Source organism: Leopardus geoffroyi, chromosome D2 (genome assembly GCF_018350155.1).
Source record: "Leopardus geoffroyi isolate Oge1 chromosome D2, O.geoffroyi_Oge1_pat1.0, whole genome shotgun sequence".
NCBI lineage: Eukaryota > Metazoa > Chordata > Mammalia > Carnivora > Felidae > Leopardus > Leopardus geoffroyi.
The window spans coordinates 58,652,680-58,673,607 of NC_059334.1; the positions used below are offsets into that span (position 1 = coordinate 58,652,680).

Below are 20,928 nucleotides of genomic sequence, written 5' to 3' on the forward strand. Positions count from 1 at the left end.
ATGTTCTTTAACTGGTAAATGGATAAACAAACTGTGGTGCATCCATGTAATAGCGTATTACCCAACCATAAAAAGAAATGAACTACTGATAAGCACAGCAACATGGATGATTCTCAAATGTGCTACGCTAAATAAGGGAAGCCAGATCCAAAAGGCTTTAATTGTATTATTCCACTTATGTGACATTCTGGAAAAGGAAAACTACAGGGGGAAGAACAAATCATTGGTTGCCAAAGGATGGGATTGAGGGAGGGGTTCCACAAAGAGAGACTCAGAGTGAATACTGGAAGATGATGGCACTATTCTTTCTTAAATGTTTACTTACTTATTTTTGAGAGGCAGGGGACAGAGAGAGAGGGAGACAGAAAATTCCAGTACAGGGTTCCAACTCACCAACTGTGAGATCATGACCTGAGCCGAAATCAAGAGTCAGAGGCTTAACAGACTGAGCCACCCAGGGGCCCCAAGATGGCACTATTCTTGAGTATGATACATGAATATGTATGTCAAAACTCAGAACAGCACATCAAAAAGTGAATTTTACTACATAAATTTTAAAAATAAATTTATAAGAGTAAAAATAAAGTAACAGGCCCTAGTAAATTCAAACAATGCAAAGAATTCAGTTAAAAAAAAAAAAAAAAAAGTCTCCCTCCCAGAGCTTTATGGTGATAGAGAAAATTCTGCATTTTGATTTGCAGTGATGGCTATGTAAATCTACACACGTGATAAAATGAGATAGAACTATACATATACATTACACCAATGGCAATTTCCTGCTTTTGGTATTATACTATAGTTAAGGTGTAACCACTGGGGAAAACAGGATGAAGATTACTAGGATCTCTGTATTTTCTTTGCAACTTCCTGTTTATATATATCTGGAAGTATCTCTCAACCAAACTTCCACTCTAGTCCTGCTCCCCAGAAGTTAACACTTAGAAATTTCTTGTGTATTTTCTGCATATAATATTTTATATGTGAATATATGCACATATAAATTTAACTTTTTTTGAGAGAGAGCATGAGTTGGGGAGAGGGAAAGAGAGAGGAGAGAGAGAGAGAGAGAGAGAGAGAGAGAGAGAGAGAGACTCTCAAGCAGGCTCCACGTTCAGCACTCAGCCCAAAACCTGGATCAATCCCACCACCCCTGGATCATGACCTGAGCCAAAATCAAGTGTGGGACGCTCCACTGACTGAGCAACCCAGGCGCCCCTAAATTTAACTTGTAATACAAACTAGCATGCTATACATATAGTTTTGCATGTCGTTATTTTTCAACGATTACTTTGGGGATACTTCCATATCACAAACACATGGATCCACATCATTCTTTTTTCCTGCTGCATAGTATTCCATCACATAGTAGTGTCACAATTTATTTCAACAGCTTCTTATAGATGGACATTTGGATCTTAACAAGGAGTTGAATTTACGTAATCTGGAAATTTTTTAAACCTAGAAGGTCAGCTGGAGTTGAGACCAAACGCACAATTTTTACAGATTCAAAACTTATCTCCCTAATATCTTTTGACCAGAAGGGGGAACGCAAGAGGCAGGAGAAGAAGCGAAACGCTGGGAAGTATCCCTGGCCAATCGGGAAGCACTGGGGCAGACAGAGAATTACTGCCGGGTAGGAGTTCGCGGAGGGGCGCCCTACTGCTGGAGCAGGAGGCCGTGCTCCAAGATAAGCTTTCCTTAGACTGCAGCTCAGATATACCGAAGTGCGTCGGGAGTTATGCATGGTGCAGTGATGCGTGGCCATCTCTCGCCTCCCGCGGGCACCCTGGGCGGGGGCATAGTCTGAACCCCGACCACCTCCAGCCCACATACGCAGGGGGCGTACACGTGGTGACCTGCCCGCGCTCGGGTTCTCGGCTCCGGCTCCTCCTCCAGATCTCGCTCCGTTCTCTGCAGTATCACGTGCAACCACGCCGGGTGCAGGATGGCGGCTGCGGCAACAGCGGTGGGTGTCAGGCTCCGGGACTGCTGCAGCCGAGGCGCTGTGCTCCTGCTCTTCTTCTCCCTGTCCCCTCAGCCCCCGGCTGCCGCCGCTTGGCTGCTGGGCCTGCGGCCCGAGGATACCGCTGGAGGCCGCGTGTCCCTGGAGGGGGGCACCCTGCGCGCAGCGGAAGGCACCAGCTTCCTCCTGCGCGTCTATTTCCAGCCCGGGCCCGCTGCGCCCGCGGCGCCGATGCCCGCACCTACCCTTTCCCCGGGAGAGAACGGCACCGGCGACTGGGCTCCGCGGCTCGTGTTTATCGAGGAGCCCCCGGGAGCGAGCGGCGTGGCGCCCAGCGCTGTCCCCACGCGCCCGCCGGGGCCGCAGCGCTGCCGCGAGCAGAGCGACTGGGCGTCGGACGTGGAGGTCCTGGGGCCCCTGCGACCCGGAGGCGTGGCGGGCTCGGCTTTAGTCCAGGTGCGGGTGCGGGAGCTGCGTAAGGGCGAGGCAGAGCGGGGCGGTGCAGGCGGTGGCGGGAAGCTCTTCTCGCTGTGCGCCTGGGATGGGCGCGCCTGGCACCACCACGGCGCCGCCGGCGGCTTCCTGCTGCGCGTCCGCCCTCGGCTGTACGGCCCCGGCGGGGACCTGCTGCCCCCCGCTTGGCTGCGAGCGCTCGGGGCGCTCCTGCTGCTCGCCCTGTCTGCCCTCTTCAGCGGCCTGCGCCTGAGCCTGCTCTCGCTGGACCCGGTGGAGTTACGGGTGCTGCGGAATAGCGGCTCCGCCGCAGAGCAGGAACAGGCGCGCCGCGTGCAGGCCGTGCGCGGCAGGGGGACCCATCTGCTCTGCACCCTGCTCCTGGGCCAAGCCGGAGCCAACGCTGCCCTGGCTGGCTGGCTGTACGCCTCGCTGCCGCCGGGCGTCGGGGGCACCGGGGAAGATTACAGCGAGGCAGGGATCCACTTCCCGTGGCTGCCGGCTCTCGTGTGCACCGGAGCCGTGTTTCTGGGCGCCGAGATCTGCCCCTACTCGGTGTGTTCGCGCCACGGGCTGGCCATCGCCTCGCACAGCGTGTGCCTGACTCGGCTCCTGATGGCGGCCGCCTTCCCCGTGTGCTACCCGTTGGGCCGTCTACTGGACTGGGCGCTGCGTCAGGAGATCAGCACCTTCTACACTCGGGAGAAGCTGCTGGAGACGCTACGGGCCGCGGACCCCTACAGCGACCTGGTGAAGGAGGAGCTCAACATCATCCAGGGCGCCTTGGAGCTACGCACCAAGGTGGTAGAAGAGGTGCTGACCCCCCTCGGGGACTGCTTCATGCTGCGCTCTGACGCGGTGCTAGACTTTGCCACGGTCTCGGAGATCCTGCGCAGCGGCTACACTCGCATCCCCGTGTATGAGGGCGATCAGCGGCACAACATTGTGGACATTCTGTTTGTCAAGGACTTGGCCTTCGTGGACCCCGACGACTGCACGCCGCTCCTCACTGTCACCCGCTTCTACAACCGGCCCCTTCACTGCGTCTTCAATGATACTCGGCTGGACACCGTGCTGGAGGAGTTTAAGAAGGGTGAGCAGTGGTCTATCTCCTCTCTCAACTGCTTCCCCCTTCAAAAGTAATACCCTTTCATAAACATGTGAAGTTTCAGGTAGAGTTGCAAAGCAACTCTCCTATGGTAGCAAAAACCCAAGGAAGGCCCGACCCACCTCATGGCAGCTATTTTCATTTCACTTCTCCCTACCTTCCTTGCAGCTGACTGAGCCCCAGCCTCTAACCTTTTACTTGGCTCTTAAGATGCCCCATATTCCTCATTCATTCCCTCTCAGTATTTTTCAGGATCTAACAATTGGCAGGTATTATTGTGCAGATTGGACTCTGGGGATAGTCCTTGGAGGTCTTTGGGTAGCTCCCACCCAATACAGGAGGAACCTTCACAGCCTCCCATAGCTAGCAGCCTTCCTTTTAAACTCTTCCCAGGGCTGGAGACTCACAATCTCCAGGGCAAACTAACTCTGTTGTTGGACAGCTCCAGCTGCTGATAATGCCCTTCTTACATGGAACAGAAAGCTATGTCTTAGGAACTGCTCTCTGGGTCCTAGTTCTGCCCTTTGAATCACACAGACACCTTAGTTGTTTTTTTTTTTTTGTCTTATTTAACTTTCCATCAGCTGTTCATTTGATATATGTCAGGTAACCAGGTTGGAGATTAAAGGTTGACTAAGATGGTGAGGTCCTTGTACTTCTGGGAATTGGGGTCCCATGTGATAGGGTAAATGTAGGTGTAAGGAAATATTCTGGTAAAGGGAACCACCAGAAAATTTGCATATGTAAATGAGTGGGGTTTCCTTCAGAGCAGTCAGCACCCTGCCAGTGTCATGTGTATAACATGCATGTCTGGGGTTTGTCTTTAGAAACTGTCTTCTGGAGTTGAGTACAATTCACTCAAGAAAAATCAGCTTGGATTCTTTAGGGTTTTCTTGGAATTGCACAGTTTGACTGGTTCTCCTAGTTAACCAGAAAGACATTTGATTGTTTTTGAAAATCAAATCTACCTTCAAGAGTCACCATTGAGTTCAGAAGACTATCTCACAGACCCTGAAAACAATTCCAGAAATGAGTTGAGAACAGTGACATGGTTAGAATAAGTGTAGAACCTTCTAGAATGACCATTTTGAAGGAGGCTTTCATCTGTACATATGAATTAGCATGTTTATTAAAAACAAAACAAAAAAAGCAATCCCCTGACTTTAGAATCAAGCTTCAAATGTAGCTTCCTTATGGCTAGCAGGAATCCCATTTGGCACATCTTGACACATCTTTCTGTTTATCAAAAATTCAATCTCATTACTTTATCATTTGCACTCTTTAGAACTTTCATTCAGAAAGAAATCTTGGATCTTCCTCCTGCCACAATTTTTTTAGAGAAGTAAAATTGTTTAAGCATCCAAGTGTAGCCTGAAAAGCAGGAGAAAGTTGAAAACTGACTTTCTATCCAAGCTGTAAACTTTGTGTTGGTATCATGAGAAGGGAAGGAAAATGTTTATACATTATAGCTGTTTTAGCCCAATCTGGCCTACTCTTTCCCTCTCTTCTGTCTCCCCTAAGTCCCTGTATGACTTGTTCCCACTGTAACCTAAGGTTCATCCATCCACTCTTAGAATTAGTCTTACATTTTGTAAGACTCCTGCAGAAGGGAGTCTTGGATCTGGGCATAAAAACTGTAAAAATCTGTATATTAATTTGTAAGGACTGCCATAAAAAATACCATAAACTGAGTGGCCTAAATTATGGAAATTTATTTCCTTATAGTTTTGGAAGCTGGAAGTCCAAGATCAAGGTGTTGGCAGGTTTGGTTTCTCCCGAGGACTCTCTTTTTGGCTTGCAGAGGGCTGGCTTCTCTCGGTGTCCTTTCATGGTCTTCCTTCAGTGTGTGTGAGCTCATTCTTAGAATCTCTATGGTTCTAATAATTTCTTCTTATAAAGACACCAGTCAGATTGGATTAAGGCCCAGCCTATCAGCCTGATTGTAACTTATCTATCCCTTACATGTGATAGTTAGGACAGAGTGCAGTTAAGATAGTGTCTCATTCTCATGTGCTATTGGAGGACATTTTTCAGGAAACTATAAACTCATTCATTCATTCACTATTTATTGAGCTTCTGCATTATAGGCAATAATGCGAGACAACAACACTGCCCTTAGAAAGTTAACAGTCTACAAAGGGGTGGTGTCAGAGTAAGGACAGTCTTCAGAAGCAGGAATTGTGTCTCACTAACCTTTGGATCCCTAGCACCTTGCACAGTGCCTTGCACGAGGTAGGCTGTCAAAAAAGTCAATATTGATCTGAAATGAGTCCTGCTGAAGAATTTTGAAATCTGGTCTGAAAAACGCTTGTCAGTGTTGTATCATTAGTTTGTAATTAGGCAGATCACTAAAGAGAAGCAGGGAATTATGGTGAACACAATTTGGAAATGTTGGGGCTCAGAGCCGACAGCCAGGAAAGAACTCTTGAGACATCTTTGGTGCAAAAAGGTGCTTTTATTAAAGCCGGGGACAGGACTGTGGGCCCAAAGAGCTGCACTGGGGTCATAAAAAATGGCCGATTATATACTTTTAAGTTGGGAGGGAGTTAGGGATAACACAAGCCTCAAGGTATTTTTGGAAACAAGGTTTCCAGGACCCTGAGGGGGGCTAGCTGTTAATAGGAAAAGGTCATTTATTACTGTTTAGTAAATCCTCAGTCATGAGACCCTTCCAGTGTACAGCAGTGGGCCATTTGCCTAGAGGATGTTTGCTAACATATCTTGGTGGGTAGACAGTAAGGAAGTTTCCAAAGGAATTTTTATGTGTTAAAGTAGACTTACAGCATCCCGGGGGGTCAGGATAATGTTAAGCTAAGATTGCCTTTTGCCCTTAGCAAAGTGTCATCATCGAGGCAGCTGAACTCCCAGAGGAAGGTCACTCTACCTGTTTCAAGGACTTGTCAGTGGGTTGTAGGTAGTAAGGAAATTTAATTTTTTTCTTTTGCCTTTGTTTCCCACATCAAATGCCATGCCAATAAAGAGATTTCCACATCCCTTCAGAGCATTTCTCCTTCCTCAAAGTGCGGTCCAAAAACTAGCAACATGGGCCTTACCTGGGAACGTGTTAGAAATGCAGAACTTCATACATCATTCTAAATCCACTGAATGAAAATCTGCATTTTAACAATCCCCCAGGCGACTCATGTACATTAAAGTCTGAGAAGCACTGCCTTCAGAGAACCCTTATTAACAGTGATTGGTAGACTTACTTAGAATAAATACCAGAAATAAGCATCAAGCTGAGTGTTCTCTGGCTTCATGCCATGTAACACAGTGGTCATTTTCCAAAAACATTATGTTTGCACCATAGGTTAGTAAAGGAAAAGAGTTGAACGACTTCTCTTTACCTTTAAAAATAACTTTTAAAGTAAGTCATAAAAGCCCTTCTGTTTCCCTCACTTCTTTGCATCTCAAGTAACTTAACTACCTAAACAAACCCGTTAGGAGGTAGGGGAGGAAAATGACAAATAGGAACAACAATTACCATTAATTGAGTGACTTGCTCTGCATGGCACCCTGCCAAGCCCTTTACACACTCAGAACAACCCTCCTGGGTAGATATTATCAACTCCATTTTACAGGTGAAGAAACTAAAGCTCAGACCCCTTACATGACTTACTCAACTTTCCACAGTTGGTAGCTGAATTGTGATTTGAACTAGATCTGTGGACACCAGAATCTGTTCTTTTCCCCACTACACCAGTCTTAATCCATCCTCCATCCCAGAACTCCTGCCACCCGCAAGATTCAAAGCTGGCCTTTCACCTCTGACTTGCTGCCCATGTCTGATTTACCTCTAGTTTTCAAAGGTTAGAAATGGAGCTTTTATAATTACAATACTTGCTAACATGTATACTGCATTTTACAAAACATTTCTACCCATCTTATCTGATCCTTAAAATAACTCTGCAGTTACAGGTGAGGCCCATAAGACCCAGAAAGGTTACTTGGCCTACCTAGGACCTTCACTGAGCTAGTATTCCAAGGCCCAGATTCAAATCCAGGTCATGTGACTCAAAGCTCTTGTCCATATGGGATTTCACCTCTATACTACTTATGAGCTCCAGGTCTTTAGAAGTGGGGAAAAGGACAAAGGTCTTTCTAGCTAGCGTGGTAGTTTTACAAAAGGTAACAGTATTTCTCCCCAACTGGACTGTGAGTTCCTTAAGGGCAGAGAATGAATCTTACTTACTTTACATTCTCAGGACAAACACAGTGGCAACTGTGGCAAAGGGATGAATAGGTATTTGTTGAATGAATGGTTTTAAGTAGCTAATTTCTACTATATTTTTATGTTTGAGTGAGGTGAACCCAAAGTATAGAATAATTAGTGTTGTTCCACTGACCACAACCAACCTTTCCTCTTCAACTTCCCAGATTCTCTACCCCAGTCAGTGGCACTGCTCCTCCAGTCTCCCAGGCTAAAAACCCCCCTTTTACCCTTCACCCTCATGCTACTAACCACTGTCTTACTCTGCTTCAGCTGCCATAACAAAATACCATGGACTAGTTGGCTTAAACAACAGGAATTTATTTTCTCAGAGTTTTGGGGACCAGAAGTCCAAGATCAAGGTTCCACCTGATTTGTTTTCTGGTGAAGGCTCATTTCGTGGCTTGTAGAGGGCCAGCTTCTCTCTATATCTCTACATGGCCTTTCCTTGGTGCATGTATACAGAGAGAGCCAGTTCTTGTCTCTCTTCCTCTTATAAAGATACCAATCCTGCTGGTTTAGGGCCCCACCCATATGATCTTATTTAACCTTAACTATCTCCTCTGAGGCCCCATCCGAGTGGGTGGGGGGTGTTAGTGCTTCAACATATGAATTTGGGTGGTGGGGAGAGAGACATATTCAGTCCATAACAATCACCAAAGTCTGCCAAAAATTGGCCAAGATTGCATCTAAAATATTTCTTGTCTATATATAATATAGTCCACTATTTCTTTCGCTTAGGTGAGTCATTGAGTTTATTCAAGAAATAGTTACTGTGTACCGTTTAGGCACAGTGGAGGACATACAGTTCCTGTCTGCACAGAGCTTTCATCCAAAGTGAGAGACTGAAATTAAGTACATGAGGTAGTGATGAAGAGTATAAGCTTTGGTGCCAGACTGCCTGAGGTTTGGGACAGTTACTTATTCTGTTACTTATTCTGGGACTAATTACCTATTCTGTTAGCTGTCAAATGAGGATAATAATGGCATTTACTCATAGAGTTGTTTGAAATAGTAATACAGTATTGCTTTATAATGCATATTTAGTAATTGTCATTGTAAATGTTAGCTAAGATTCTTAAATACAAACACAAACCTGTTACTCCTCTGTGCAAATGCCTCCTAAGAAATTTTGTGTCTTCCAATTTTTGTCTCCCTCAAATCCGTCCTCTGCAGTGCCACCAAAATAATCTCTGGTGACGTCATCCCCTTCTTAAAACCCTGCTGCACTCCCCACTGCCTGCAGGATAAAGTCTAAGCTGTGCTCTCCTGACCTCCTCCTGCCCTCCCCTCCAGGCCCATCCCTCACCACTCCTGCCACAGCTTTGTGCTCCAGCAACTGAATTTCATGGCCCCACTGCTGTCGTTTGCCTTTGTCTCTTTCCTCACGATATGCATTGCCTGATTAATCCCTATTCCAGCTCCTCCTTTAACACTCAGCACAGGGTCCACGTCCTCTGGAAAGCTTCTCCTGTAAACCCCAGTTTGAGCCAAGTTAATTGTCCCATATCTCTCTTATTGAACTAACAAGTTGTATTATTGGTTTTTTGCTTATTAATGCTGCTCACCCCCAAGAGGAGCAAAGACTATCTTATCTGTCTTTGTAGCTGTAGTACCTAACAATGGATAGGAAACATGCTAAGTTTTCAGTAAATGTTTGTTGAATGAATGAATAACTGAAGGAGTTAAACTTTAATATAATAGAAAGGCTCTGCAGAGCTCTAGTAAATGAATCATTAATGATCTCCAGCCAATCATTTTGGACGATGCAGGACAAAGGCAAATTTTAAGTCTTAGAAGAAATGTGCTGCATGTATGTTTCCTCCACATTTTTAGGTAAATCTATATTGTAATAATTATTTATCCTTTTTCATGTTCAAAGCACTATGCTCAGAGTTGGATGTGTGAGATATAGTCCCTGCTCCCAAAGAGCCGACAGCCTGAAAGAATAGTGTTCTCCTTTGGAAAGGTAGGAGACAAGTTGGACTCCCCTTTCCTCCAACTTTAACAACGTTACAATTTACAAGTTGTGGACCTATGTGGATAAGACAGACTTGTGTATAAATCATTACAATAAAAATGATAGAATAGAAACATAAAAATTCAGTGAGAACATGGAGAAGAGAATGACTATGGTTAGGTTATAAAATTTTTATAAAATTTTACTTTTATAAAAATTTTACTTAAGTTTATAAGTTTCTATATTGCATGTTCGTTACAGAAAACTGAAAATTTTAGAAAGCATGAAAATCACCTGAAGGTAATCATCCCACTATCCTGAAATAATAACTCCTAATATTTTGTCATGTTAAAAGTGTAGCACCTGGGGCGCCTGGGTGGCTCAGTCTGTTGAGCATCCGGCTTCAGCTCAGGTCATGACCTCGTGGTTCCTGAGTTCGAGCCCCGCATCGGGCTCTGTGCTGACAGCTCAGAGCCTGGAGCCTGCTTCAGATTCTGTGTCCCCCTCTCTGCCCCACCCCTGCTTGTGCTCTGTCTCTCTCTGTCTTTCAAAAATGAATAACCTTAAAAAAAATTTTTTTTAAGTGTAGCACCCAAACTAACAACCTTAATTCTTAAGAAGACAATAAAGAGGAAAACCCATGATCTTGCCTTCTTCCACTAATAAAATATCCTGTTCTAATCCTAAAAGTGATTTTTTTATAAGATGATATTATTTTCACTGTAGCCTCCTTGGGAGTAAGTCCTATAATTTGGGAAGATAAATTTATGAAATAGATCCTTAAAGATTTGTTGAACTTAATTTCTAAAGTTCACTACTCTGCTTATCGGATTGTTATTAGGAGAAGATCAACCCTATGCAGAAAACAGGGAGAAGGAATAAAGCTTTGTTCTGAAGTCAGAGGCCTCTAGGTGCAATTGCTGTAATATTTAGCAGTTAGACAATTTCGCTCTGCTGGGTTAGTAACACCCATCTTCCTAAACAAAAGATGGCACAGTACACATACTGTTGGGTTATTCTATCTATAGACTAATGTGGCTGTAAAGCGGCTTATTGCAGTTTTCATACTCAGTCTTTGTTCATTTGTTGATTCATTCTTTCATTTATTCAGTAAATATTGAACTGCTTTGGACCAGGCACTGTACTAGGCCTTGGGAATACAGTGGTGAACAAGACAGACACTGTGGAGCTGAAAGGTATCCTTTTCAAGCTTTGGTTCTACCTCATGTGATCTGTTGTTCAAAAGACATCCAGCCAGCTAGTAAGTGCTGCTGGCATAGATAGGCCATGTAACATTTTCACTGAGGAATAATCTGGTTGGAAAGTCAGTGTTTTGCTTTATCACTCCCAATTCAGGTGTGATATTTTAGCAGGAAGAATAATCCTTCAGGGCACCTCGGTGGTTCAGTTGGTTAAGGGCCTGACTCTTGGTTTTGGCTCAGGTCATGATCTCATGGTTCCTGGGATCAAGCTGTCATCAGACTCTGTGCTGACAGTGTGGAGCCTGCTTGGGATTCTGTCTCTCCCTTTCTCTCTCTCTGCCCCTCCCCCAGTTATACGTGTGCTCTCTCTCTCTCTCAAAATAAATAAATAAACTTTAGAAAAGTTTTAAAAAGGAATAATTATCCCATTGTTTTATTCTATAAAAAGCTGCTAAAACATTAGCGCTACATTTTTTGTCTTTCATAAAAGAAAATAAAAAATTATTTTCAAAGTTATATTTTGCTGATATAATTAAGGGTAATATGTTTAAAAATGTGTTAAACATTGTTAGATAGTAATTAGTGAAATTTAGAATGTTTACCTTCTAAACAATAATTAGAGCAAGCAGTAAACAAAGCATAGTCCATCATGTAGAGGGAGGCAGAACAAAAACGAACAAGAAAAAGTAGAAATAATTAAATATACAAAGTGTTAAATTGTTGATTTACATTTCTTTCTTTAAAAATGTTTATTATGATTGTTGTAATATGGTTCTGAAATAATTTTTTTTTTCTCAGCCTGGCAAAAGAAATACCAGGTAACAGTAGAATTTAGCTGTAAGGGGCACTGAAAAACCTGACAGAGAATCTAATTCACGCATTCATTTTTAGATTTAGTTATCTTTTCCAGAATATAACAGCCTTCATTGTCAGACTTTTTATCTAATCTAAATCCCACAGGCTGCAGTTAAATTCCATTTCCTTGTTTTATCATCCTTGTTGAGTCCTCTCTTATCTGAAAAGTATAGTAGCTCACCTCAATTCCATTTTTTAACAGTCAAATACATTTGGTTGTGTTTCTGGAGCCCTTAAAGCATTTGGGTATCACGGTGGGGGGTGGGGGGGGTCTGTAAATGTTCCTAGTACTTTCTTCAACTGGCTTTCCTCTAGGCCCACATTTGGGGACCCCTGGACCTTCCATAACAACTCTTCAATTCCCTTTTTATTTTTTGCTGTCTGTTCCTTTCCAAATTGGGATTCTTCTCAATTCATTCTTTCCTCTCTTTCTCCCTTCCCTCCTTCCCCTCTTTCTCCCTTCCTTCTTTCCTTCTTTCCTTCTTTCCTTCCTTCCTTCCTTTTTTCCTTCCTTCCTTCCTTCCATATGACATCATTCTATATCAGGCCTCCTGCCCTCCTGGCACTTGCCATGCAGTTGGAAAATATACACTAACCAGTAACTGATTACAAGTGGTAACAAGTAATTTGAAGAGCAAATAGAGCCATGAGAGCATATAATAGGGGCTCTGACCTGGTCTTGTGGCTAAGGATAGACTCCTCCCTGTCCCCAAGTGATATTTGAGCTGAATCCTAAAAGGGTGGCAAGAAGAAGTTCACTAGAAGAAGAGCTTTCCAGGAGAAGGGAGCAGACATGCAAAGGATCCAAGGAAAGGGGGCCAGTGTGGGTGCCATGTGGGTTCCTGAGCCATTTAATATCCATTAGGGAAAGTGCTACCTTCCCAGCCAACCTTCCCTCTACCCCTCGGGGTTGTGTAGACAGTTGAGTTCACAAATATTCACTGAGTGCCTGGCTGCCAGGGCTCTGGGAGATGGCTATGGATATGAATATGGGAAAGAGCCTGGCCCCCAGGAGCATGAAAGTAGGAAGAGCCTTGATGGAAATGATATCAAACAGCCTGGCAGACAGGCAAGGGCATCCAGACCTCTGTGGGGGAAGGGAGAAGGCGGAAATTCCCTGGGAGGATCTGGGAAAACTCTGAGGAAGTCAACGGAGAGGGATTCTGATAAGCATTTATGAAGGGAAAAGGCATTCCAGCTGAGGCAGGAGCTTGAACTAGAAAAATAAAAGCAGAAAGGGAGCCAACCCTGTATTTGAATGCTGGTAAAGCAATGATCTTAATGCTGCTTTTCTCCCAGCAAAGTGGGGAACTAGGCAGAATGGGATATTCATCAAACATAATTTCTGTTCTCTCCAAAGGCCAAAACTGTATATTTTAACCATTTTTGGTGGTGATATTTCTAAAATGTTTTATGCCCATTCCTGCCTTCCTTAGGAAAGGATCCTAAATATAACTTAATCTTTTCTTGATGACGCAGGATCATGGTCATGAGAATGTAGTTATTTTATGCTGTATTATAAATCAGTCCACTGTCTACTTTTTCTCTTTTTCTCTGTCCTCTGGCTCTGGCTATCAGCTGCTATTTCTCTCTGAGTCAGCCTCAAGCAAATCCATCCCCCAACCTCACCCATCACAAAACCACTCTTTCTGTGTCTATTTCAGAGCTTCTGTTTAACTGAGAAATCAAGTAAATACACGTGTTGGGAATTATGTGCCTGGTATACAGTAAGCTTCAATAAGTACTTGTTGAATAAATGACTAATTAGGCCTTGACTGGGAGCCTAGTAGTGCATGAGGTTGGTGTATGGACCTGGGGTAGTTCCTTCTGGGCAGGTTCAAAGCTGTGCAAAGTCATATCTTCAGTTAATGGGTTGTTACACTGCTATTTTTGAGTGTTGCTTAGCAAGCCAAACTGCCAACCAGCTTAGATCCTAGTGACTAACAACTATGTTTTCATGCCCTGGTGATGCTGGTTACCATGGTGTTCTACACTGTTGGCTTTTTTATAATTGCCTTTTAGTGGCTCGAGAAAATTTTTTGTGATAAGTGTATTGATTATTCTATTTTAGATGAAGTAGAGTAAGATAATTACTACAAAGTACAGCCTTTTTATTTTAATAAACTAGGGAAAGGAACTGTTTTGTTTTTCCAAATCAAGGTGGTTGCTACAAGGCTGGTAGGTAAGGTAACATTTTTGTGCTTCTCTTCCTGATTTGATAGAAAGTGATTTGATTTGATTCTGTAGATTTTTTAAAAAAAATCTATCATGTGTCAAAGCATCTTTTTCTCATCTTACTCCAGTGGAATTCTTCAATATTAAGATATAAACGTTAGATAAACATTAGGAGTTCACAACCCTTTGTAAACGCAAGACGCTGTAACTATTGGCACTATTAGAATTCCCGTGTTATCATATATTATCACAAAGAAGCATCCTGTAAAACCAAACTGTTTTTGTAGCCCCAGGACTGTTTAGACTAATAAAAGTAGAGAATTTTAGAGCCAAAAAAGGCACCTTGGAGGTCACCTGCTCTCATCCTTTAATTTTAAGGTAGAGGAAACTGAGGCCCAGAAAAGACAAATAATAAAAATAGTGATGATAATCCCTTATAGTTAATCTTTACATTTGCAAAGATCTTTCCAAAACAGTAACTCATTTTGTACCCACCGTGCATGTGAAGTCAATAGAATTTTTTCCCTTTTTGTATATGAGGCACCTGGGATCTGGAGACAGGAGTGTCCTGCTCAGTGTTAGTGACTGAGGCAGAATCAGAAGCCACATCTATGACTTTATTACCTCAGACCACGGAGCCAGAGACACAGAGTCCTAAACACCTGGGCTTAGATCCTGGCTTCTATGTTTCCTGGCTGTGTGACTAGGGCAGGTCACTCTACGACTCTGAATGAGGCTTATCTCCCTTCTTAAAATGGGAATGATGATACTATATTGTAAGTTTACTGCAAAGGCTGAAGATAATGCCTGTACCACATTCAAGACACTCTACCATTTGCCTTCTACCTCACTGATCTAATTACATGAATTGTATCTAGTTAGTCATTTAGTATAACAAGTGCTTTCTCTGATCCAACCCATGTAAACGTGACTGTACATAATGAACAGAAGTGAGAGCTGCTTAGAGACAAGTCACTATTTCTCTAAGACTCCATTTTCTCATCCATATAGTAGTAGTAACAATCCCTATTTGGCAGAGATACTATAAAGATTAGGGTTTAATAGGTATGGCAGTTACCACTAGGGCAAAAACTGGAAAATGGGGTGTGCTCTCGGGAGTCAACTTGATTTAGATCAGAAACAGTGGAGGAGAATGTTGGAGTAGCTGTAGACTGTCTTTACCTGGAATGAGAACCTTACAAAGGGTGGGTTTTAAGGTTACCTCTGGAGTCTGGCTTACTTCGAATAGAATCCCTGAGAGCCACATCTCTCTCCTCCCTAGGACCAGCCTAGTTGAGTCATAGCCCCTGGGCTGGCCCAGAACTGTATGATCTCTAGGCAACTTAGGCAGGCCTATTTGCCTTTCAGTGTCTTTCTTCATGTCTGAGGTTGGTTCATGGCCTGAGAATGTCACCATTAGTCAAAGCTTAGCCAGGTCACTTAGGGTCATCATGGTGATTTTTAAGCTAAGGACTCTGGTTATGTTTAGCCTGAACCTGGAAAGAGACAAACTGGCCCCATAGGCTGCCTCCAAGATAGGCTCTGGGTCTGAGAGGCTTGAAGTTCAAGTATCCAGTCTCATTTACTTGTCTTGAAGCTTTTCTCAAACCCCAGCTAGGTGAGTCCTGTTCACTTCCCTGAGCTCAATATTGGCTCTACCACTTATTAGCTGAGTATCCTTGGACCAGTTATTTTCTGAATGGGGAATAAACACAATCCATTTTGATAGAGTAGTGCGAAAGAAGGCAAGGTATATACCAAAAACAAACAAAAAAAAAACAAAAACAAAAACAAAAAAACTCACACATGGAGGCCATTAATGGCAGCAAGAAGACTTCAGGAATAATCCTCCCTGGTAACTTGTACATGTTACTGAAGCGGGGAGTAAGCTCATAAATGCTTTGTGGGGGCAGTCAATCTTGTTTTGGTGGATAGAATGGATTGGAACTGGAGAAACCACAAGGAGGATCGGTTAGGAAATTAATGCAGTTGTCCAGGATCCAATGCAGAGGTGGAAACTAAGGACTGTGCACTTGCAATTGTAATGGAGAAAATCTCTTAGAGTTCATTACCTTCAGGATGCTCCTTCTCAGGCTCCTTTACTGATTCCTCCTACATCACATTCACTGAGCAGGGCCTTCTCATATCAGATACTCAAATATTTGTTGCATGAATGTTGCATCTGTGACCTCTAAATGTTAGAACACCTCAGGGCTCAGAAATGGATCTTTGTTTAGTCTCACTTCCATGACTATTTCATTCATTCTCCCAAAGATATCATAAGTCCCAGATTTATGGTTCCAGCTACTACTTGACATTCCACTTAGAGGTCTGAAAGGCATCCCAAACTTAAACTGTTCAGAACTGAGCTCCTGCTGCCTCTTCCAAGCTGACTCCTTGCACAATATTCCCAAACTCTGGAAATTGCAGTTCCATTCTTGTCATTCAGGCCCAAACTTCTCTTTCACTGTTGCTCCACATCCAGTCCCTCATGTAGGCTCTGCTTTCAGCATATCTGGAGAATCTGCTTACATCTCACCACCTCCCCTACTGCCTCCCAGCCAAGCCACCACCCATCTCTCACTTGGTTGACGGCCAGAACTTCCTATGATGTGTCTCTGCTTCTACCCCCACCCACTTTGTGTCCATTCTTAACACAACAGCTAAAAAGAGTCTTATAAACATAAGTCAGGGCTCCTGGGTGGCTCAGTCGGTTGTGCATCTGACTCTTGATTTTGGCTCAGATCATGATCCCAGAGTCATGGGATTGAGGCCTGTGTCAAGCTCCACACTGATCATGGAGTCTGTTTAAGATTCTGTCTCTACCCCTCCCACCTCCGCCCCCTCCCCTCTCCTGCGCATGTATGCAATACAGATGCATGCTCTCTCTCTCTCTCCAAAAAAAACAACATAAGTCAGATCATATCACTCTTTTGTCAAAAAACAAAAACACACCAACACGGAACTCTACAATGACTATGTCACTTGAAGAGCCAAGTCCTTACAAAGGCCGTCCAGGCTTTATCACAGGTGTACCTACCCTATCCCTTACCTCCCTGACCTTGGCTCCTACTACTGTCCTTTCCCACATTCAGCAGCCACCCCACTGGCATCTTTGCCATTCCTTAAGCACATCAGTTGTACTTTCCATTTACTACAGGCCTTTGCTTTTTGTTCTACTGCAAAGGTATCCCCCAGATATTCACAGGGCTCCCCACCTCACCACCTTCAGATCTTTACTGAAGTACTACCTTCTTGGGGAGTTAATCCCCGCCCTCTGCTACCTAAAATTGTAACACCTATACACTTCCCCATTGCTCTTCCCTGCTTTGCTTTTCATCTTAGTGCTGTGATACTGACTTTACATAACACTATTTATCTGGCTTATTATCTCTCACCCCCAATTACTAAAATGTAAGCTACAGAAGGAAAATGATTTTGTTAGTTGTGTTCATTGCTGCATTTCTAGTGCCTAGAATAATGATTGGTCCATAGTAGTAGTCATTTATCAACAATACTTATTGGTAAAATGAAGGAAGAAAAGGTGAATTGCAAGAATGTGGGGATTTTTTTTCCTAATAGGAAACAAAGAAAAAGAAGGTAAAAAATGACTCCTGAGTTATGACCCTGGGTAACTAGAAGGTTAATGGTACCATTTACTATAGTGAAGCGGCAGGAAGATCGGGGATAATGGCTCTTGAAGATCACGTGTTCCTGTTGAGATAAGCGATTTTGACAAGACAAGGAGAGAGCTCAGGCAAAATGTGTAAAGCAGGATAGGAGTTCAAAATAGACACTGATGTTAAGATATAAATTTAGTCCTCAGGAAAGAGGTGGTGGTGATATTTAAGGTGATGGGCTCTGCTGGGATCTGTAATCAGGAAGAGAGAGGAACAGAAGATCAAGGACCAGAGCAAAGGCTCTTGACTGTAAATGCCCAGTAGAGTCACCTGAAGAAGTTTGAAACATAACATCCCAATGCCTGCACTGTACCCTAGGCCAGTTAGATTAGGACTTCTGTGAGTGGCACCCAGGTAATCAATAGGTTTTAAAGCTCCCCAGGTGGCTCCTACATGCAGCCAGGGTTGAGATTCACTGAGCTAGAGACTTTGACATGTATTTATCTTTAGATGAAGATAAAGGAATCCTCAGTGGAAACAGACAAATGTCAGCCATAAAGTTGGGAAGGAACCAGGGTCTTAACCAATTCTTCTCATACTTCAATGTATGAGAGCCCATAAGAATTATCTGGAGGTCTGAGGACATGCAGACCCTGACTCAGACCGCTGAGCTGGAGGCTGAATGGCTGCCTCCACGGGCTTCTCAGCAATGCCAGTGCTGCTGGTCCAAGGGCCACACTTTGAGTAGCAAGTGTCAGAAGCAGTGCTTCTCAACCTTCAGTGTGCATGAGACTTACCGGGGATATCACTGAAACGGCTGTCTGGACGCCACCTCACCACCTGAATCCTGATTCTGTAAGTCAGTGGTAGGACCTGAGAACCTGCATTTTAAAGAAGTGCCCAGGTGATGGTCAGTGCTGCTGTTTCAAGGAACACGCTTCAAGTTCAATGTAACCCCAAGGTAGAATGATACACCAAGGTAAGAAAAAAGAGTCAGTACTGTCTACTAAATGAATGAAAGATGCTGCAGTGACACCAGGGAGGATAAAAATGTAGCAAATGTCAGTGTGTTTTACAAGGTGAAGGTCATAAGTGAGGCAGGAGCCATGAAAGCATAAAATGATTTCTGCTTTCCTTTGTTCTCTATTTCCAAGCAATTATGCTTTTGTCCTAGCTTCTATATTTTATCTTGGGAACAGTTACCTTACCAAAGTGTTGTAGCTATTTTTAAAAGAGAGAGGAAGCAAATCAATTCTTCGCTTTTTTTTTTCAAGGCGTATGCTAACAGGGGCCTTAGGAGCTCTTCTTTGTGATGTGCCGAAACCATCTAGAGGCTATATCTATTAAAGACCCTTGGAGAATGTTTCAGCTTCTTCAAATACTGAAATATAGTTGTGATGTTGCTGCCACTTGCTAACTTTCTGTCTCTTTAAAGCAAGGTTTCCAACCTCAGCACGATCGATATTCTTTATTGTAGGGCTGTCCTGGGCATTGCAGGATGTTTAGCTGCATCCCTGCCCTCTACTTTAAAAGCAATGCCTGAGAGGCACCTGGGTGGCTCAGTCGGTTAAGCGTCCAGCTTCCGTTCAGGACATGATCTCACGGTTCGTGGGTTTGAGCCCCATATCGGGCTCTGTGCTGACAGCTTAGAGCCTGGAACCTGCTTCAGATTCTGTGTCTCCCTCTCTCTCTGCCCCTCTCTGCCCCCCCCCCCCCACTCACACTCTGTCTCTCTCTCTCTCTCTCTCTCTCTGTCTCAAAAATAAATAAACATTAAAAAAATTTTAAAGCAATGCCTGAAAACCTAGTTGCCCTTCTAAGAAATCTGACGTGTGGTTTGGGTATGTTAATGCAATTGGTGTTGAGATAGACTACTACCAGCGACCTGTACTAGCACTCATCCTTTGGATTTGGGGGACAACAGAAATGACTAATTTGATTTTCAGTAGTGGGAAATTTTATTGACCCAAGATACATCAGAAGCCTAATAGATAGTGCAGCACCTCAAGCTTGTTTCAGGGGTGATCGATACAAAAACTATGAGAAACCCATTTTCAAACTCAGCATTAAACAGCCAACACATACTCCCTGCCCAATGTCAGCAAAATACCATAACCACCGCATCATATGAGACAGAGCACTCATCAGCTGGCTACTACAACTACCCTTTGTTCCAGGCAGTTCTTTTCTGTCTTTTAGTAAGTTCTTAGCATCTGGTGACTTAAACCAGGTATACCAAAGAGACTAGGATTTTACTAGACATCTCAGTGCTTCTTTTTTTCCTCATTAGTAAGTCATCAGGCAAAGAACCAGAGTGCCATGGAGCCTAACCATAAACCAGTGGTTTACAAACTTCAGCCTGCATCAGAATCAGCTGTAAAGTTTGTTAAAATCACAGATCACTGGGCACAACCCCTGAGATTCTGATTTACTAGGTGTGGGGTGGGTGTTGACAATTTGCATTTCTAACTCGGTTCTCAAGTGATGCTGATCCTGCTGGTCCAGGGAGCACACTTTGAGAACCGACTGTTAGTTCTCAGCCTTGACTGAACATTAACATCACCTAAGGAACATTTTAAACTATTGATGGCATGGCCCCACCCCATACTGTTGAAACCAGAATCTCAGAGTGTGAGATCCGGTCTTTAGAATGTATTTATAGCTTCTCAGATGATTCAGGTTTTTTTTTTTTTTTTATTTTGGAGAGAGAGTGCAAGTGGAGGAGAGAGGCAGAGGGAGCCCCTCCACACTAAGCCTGGAGCCCGATATGGGGCTCAATCCCATTTCCCTGGGATCAGTACCTGAGTCAAAGTCAAGAGTCAGAGACTCAACCAACTGAGCCACCCAGGTGTCTCTTCTCAGATGATTCTCATGTACAGCTAGCATTGGGAAGCACTGAACTAGTGAAGTGTACTCCAAAGCATTGGGCTTGGAGGGTCTCTCCAGATAGCCCTGTTTAAGATCCCAGAAAATTATGACTGACCCCTTATGTTTCATTGAGGATAGAGTTCCAAACAAAACCATCCTAACGCTGTGGTCCAATCAAGGCTCAGGCCATAGACATGTATTCTCTACTTTGTGTTTCCAGGATGTGGACAGCATTGAAACTAGAGGCTGTAAATCCAAAGCTGGGAGAAAGTAGCCCAGGCTGGAGGGAAACAAACCAAGGCTTAAGGAGCTCACAGCTGCTAGAAGCTAGGAAAGGTATGTTGGCAAGTCAAACCATCAGGACAGAGATAGGGATTCTGCTGAGGCTGGACACTAGGAACATGTTAGGGATTCAAGCCAGAGGCCAGAGACTCTATAGTTACCAGTCCAGGAGTAGAATACCAGTAACCTGAATAAAATATACTCTTTTTTAAAAATATTTATTATTTATCTT

At 43.7% G+C, this 20,928-nt stretch overlaps 1 protein-coding gene across 3 annotated transcripts in view; it reads left to right on the forward strand.

Annotated features, from left to right (window-relative positions):
- Nucleotides 1–1,607: 1,607 nt before the first annotated feature.
- Nucleotides 1,608–20,928, forward strand: part of CNNM1 (cyclin and CBS domain divalent metal cation transport mediator 1) — a 60,442-nt gene continuing 41,121 nt past the window's right edge. Inside the window, exon 1 of one of the 3 annotated variants that reach the window (XM_045438529.1) lies at nucleotides 1,608–3,509. In XM_045438529.1, coding sequence (XP_045294485.1) covers nucleotides 1,946–3,509 — 1,564 coding nt within the window. In that variant the 5' untranslated portion in view covers nucleotides 1,608–1,945. The remainder of the gene's footprint in view (nucleotides 3,510–20,928) is intronic. The other 2 variants (XM_045438527.1, XM_045438528.1) reach the window with 2 other exon arrangements.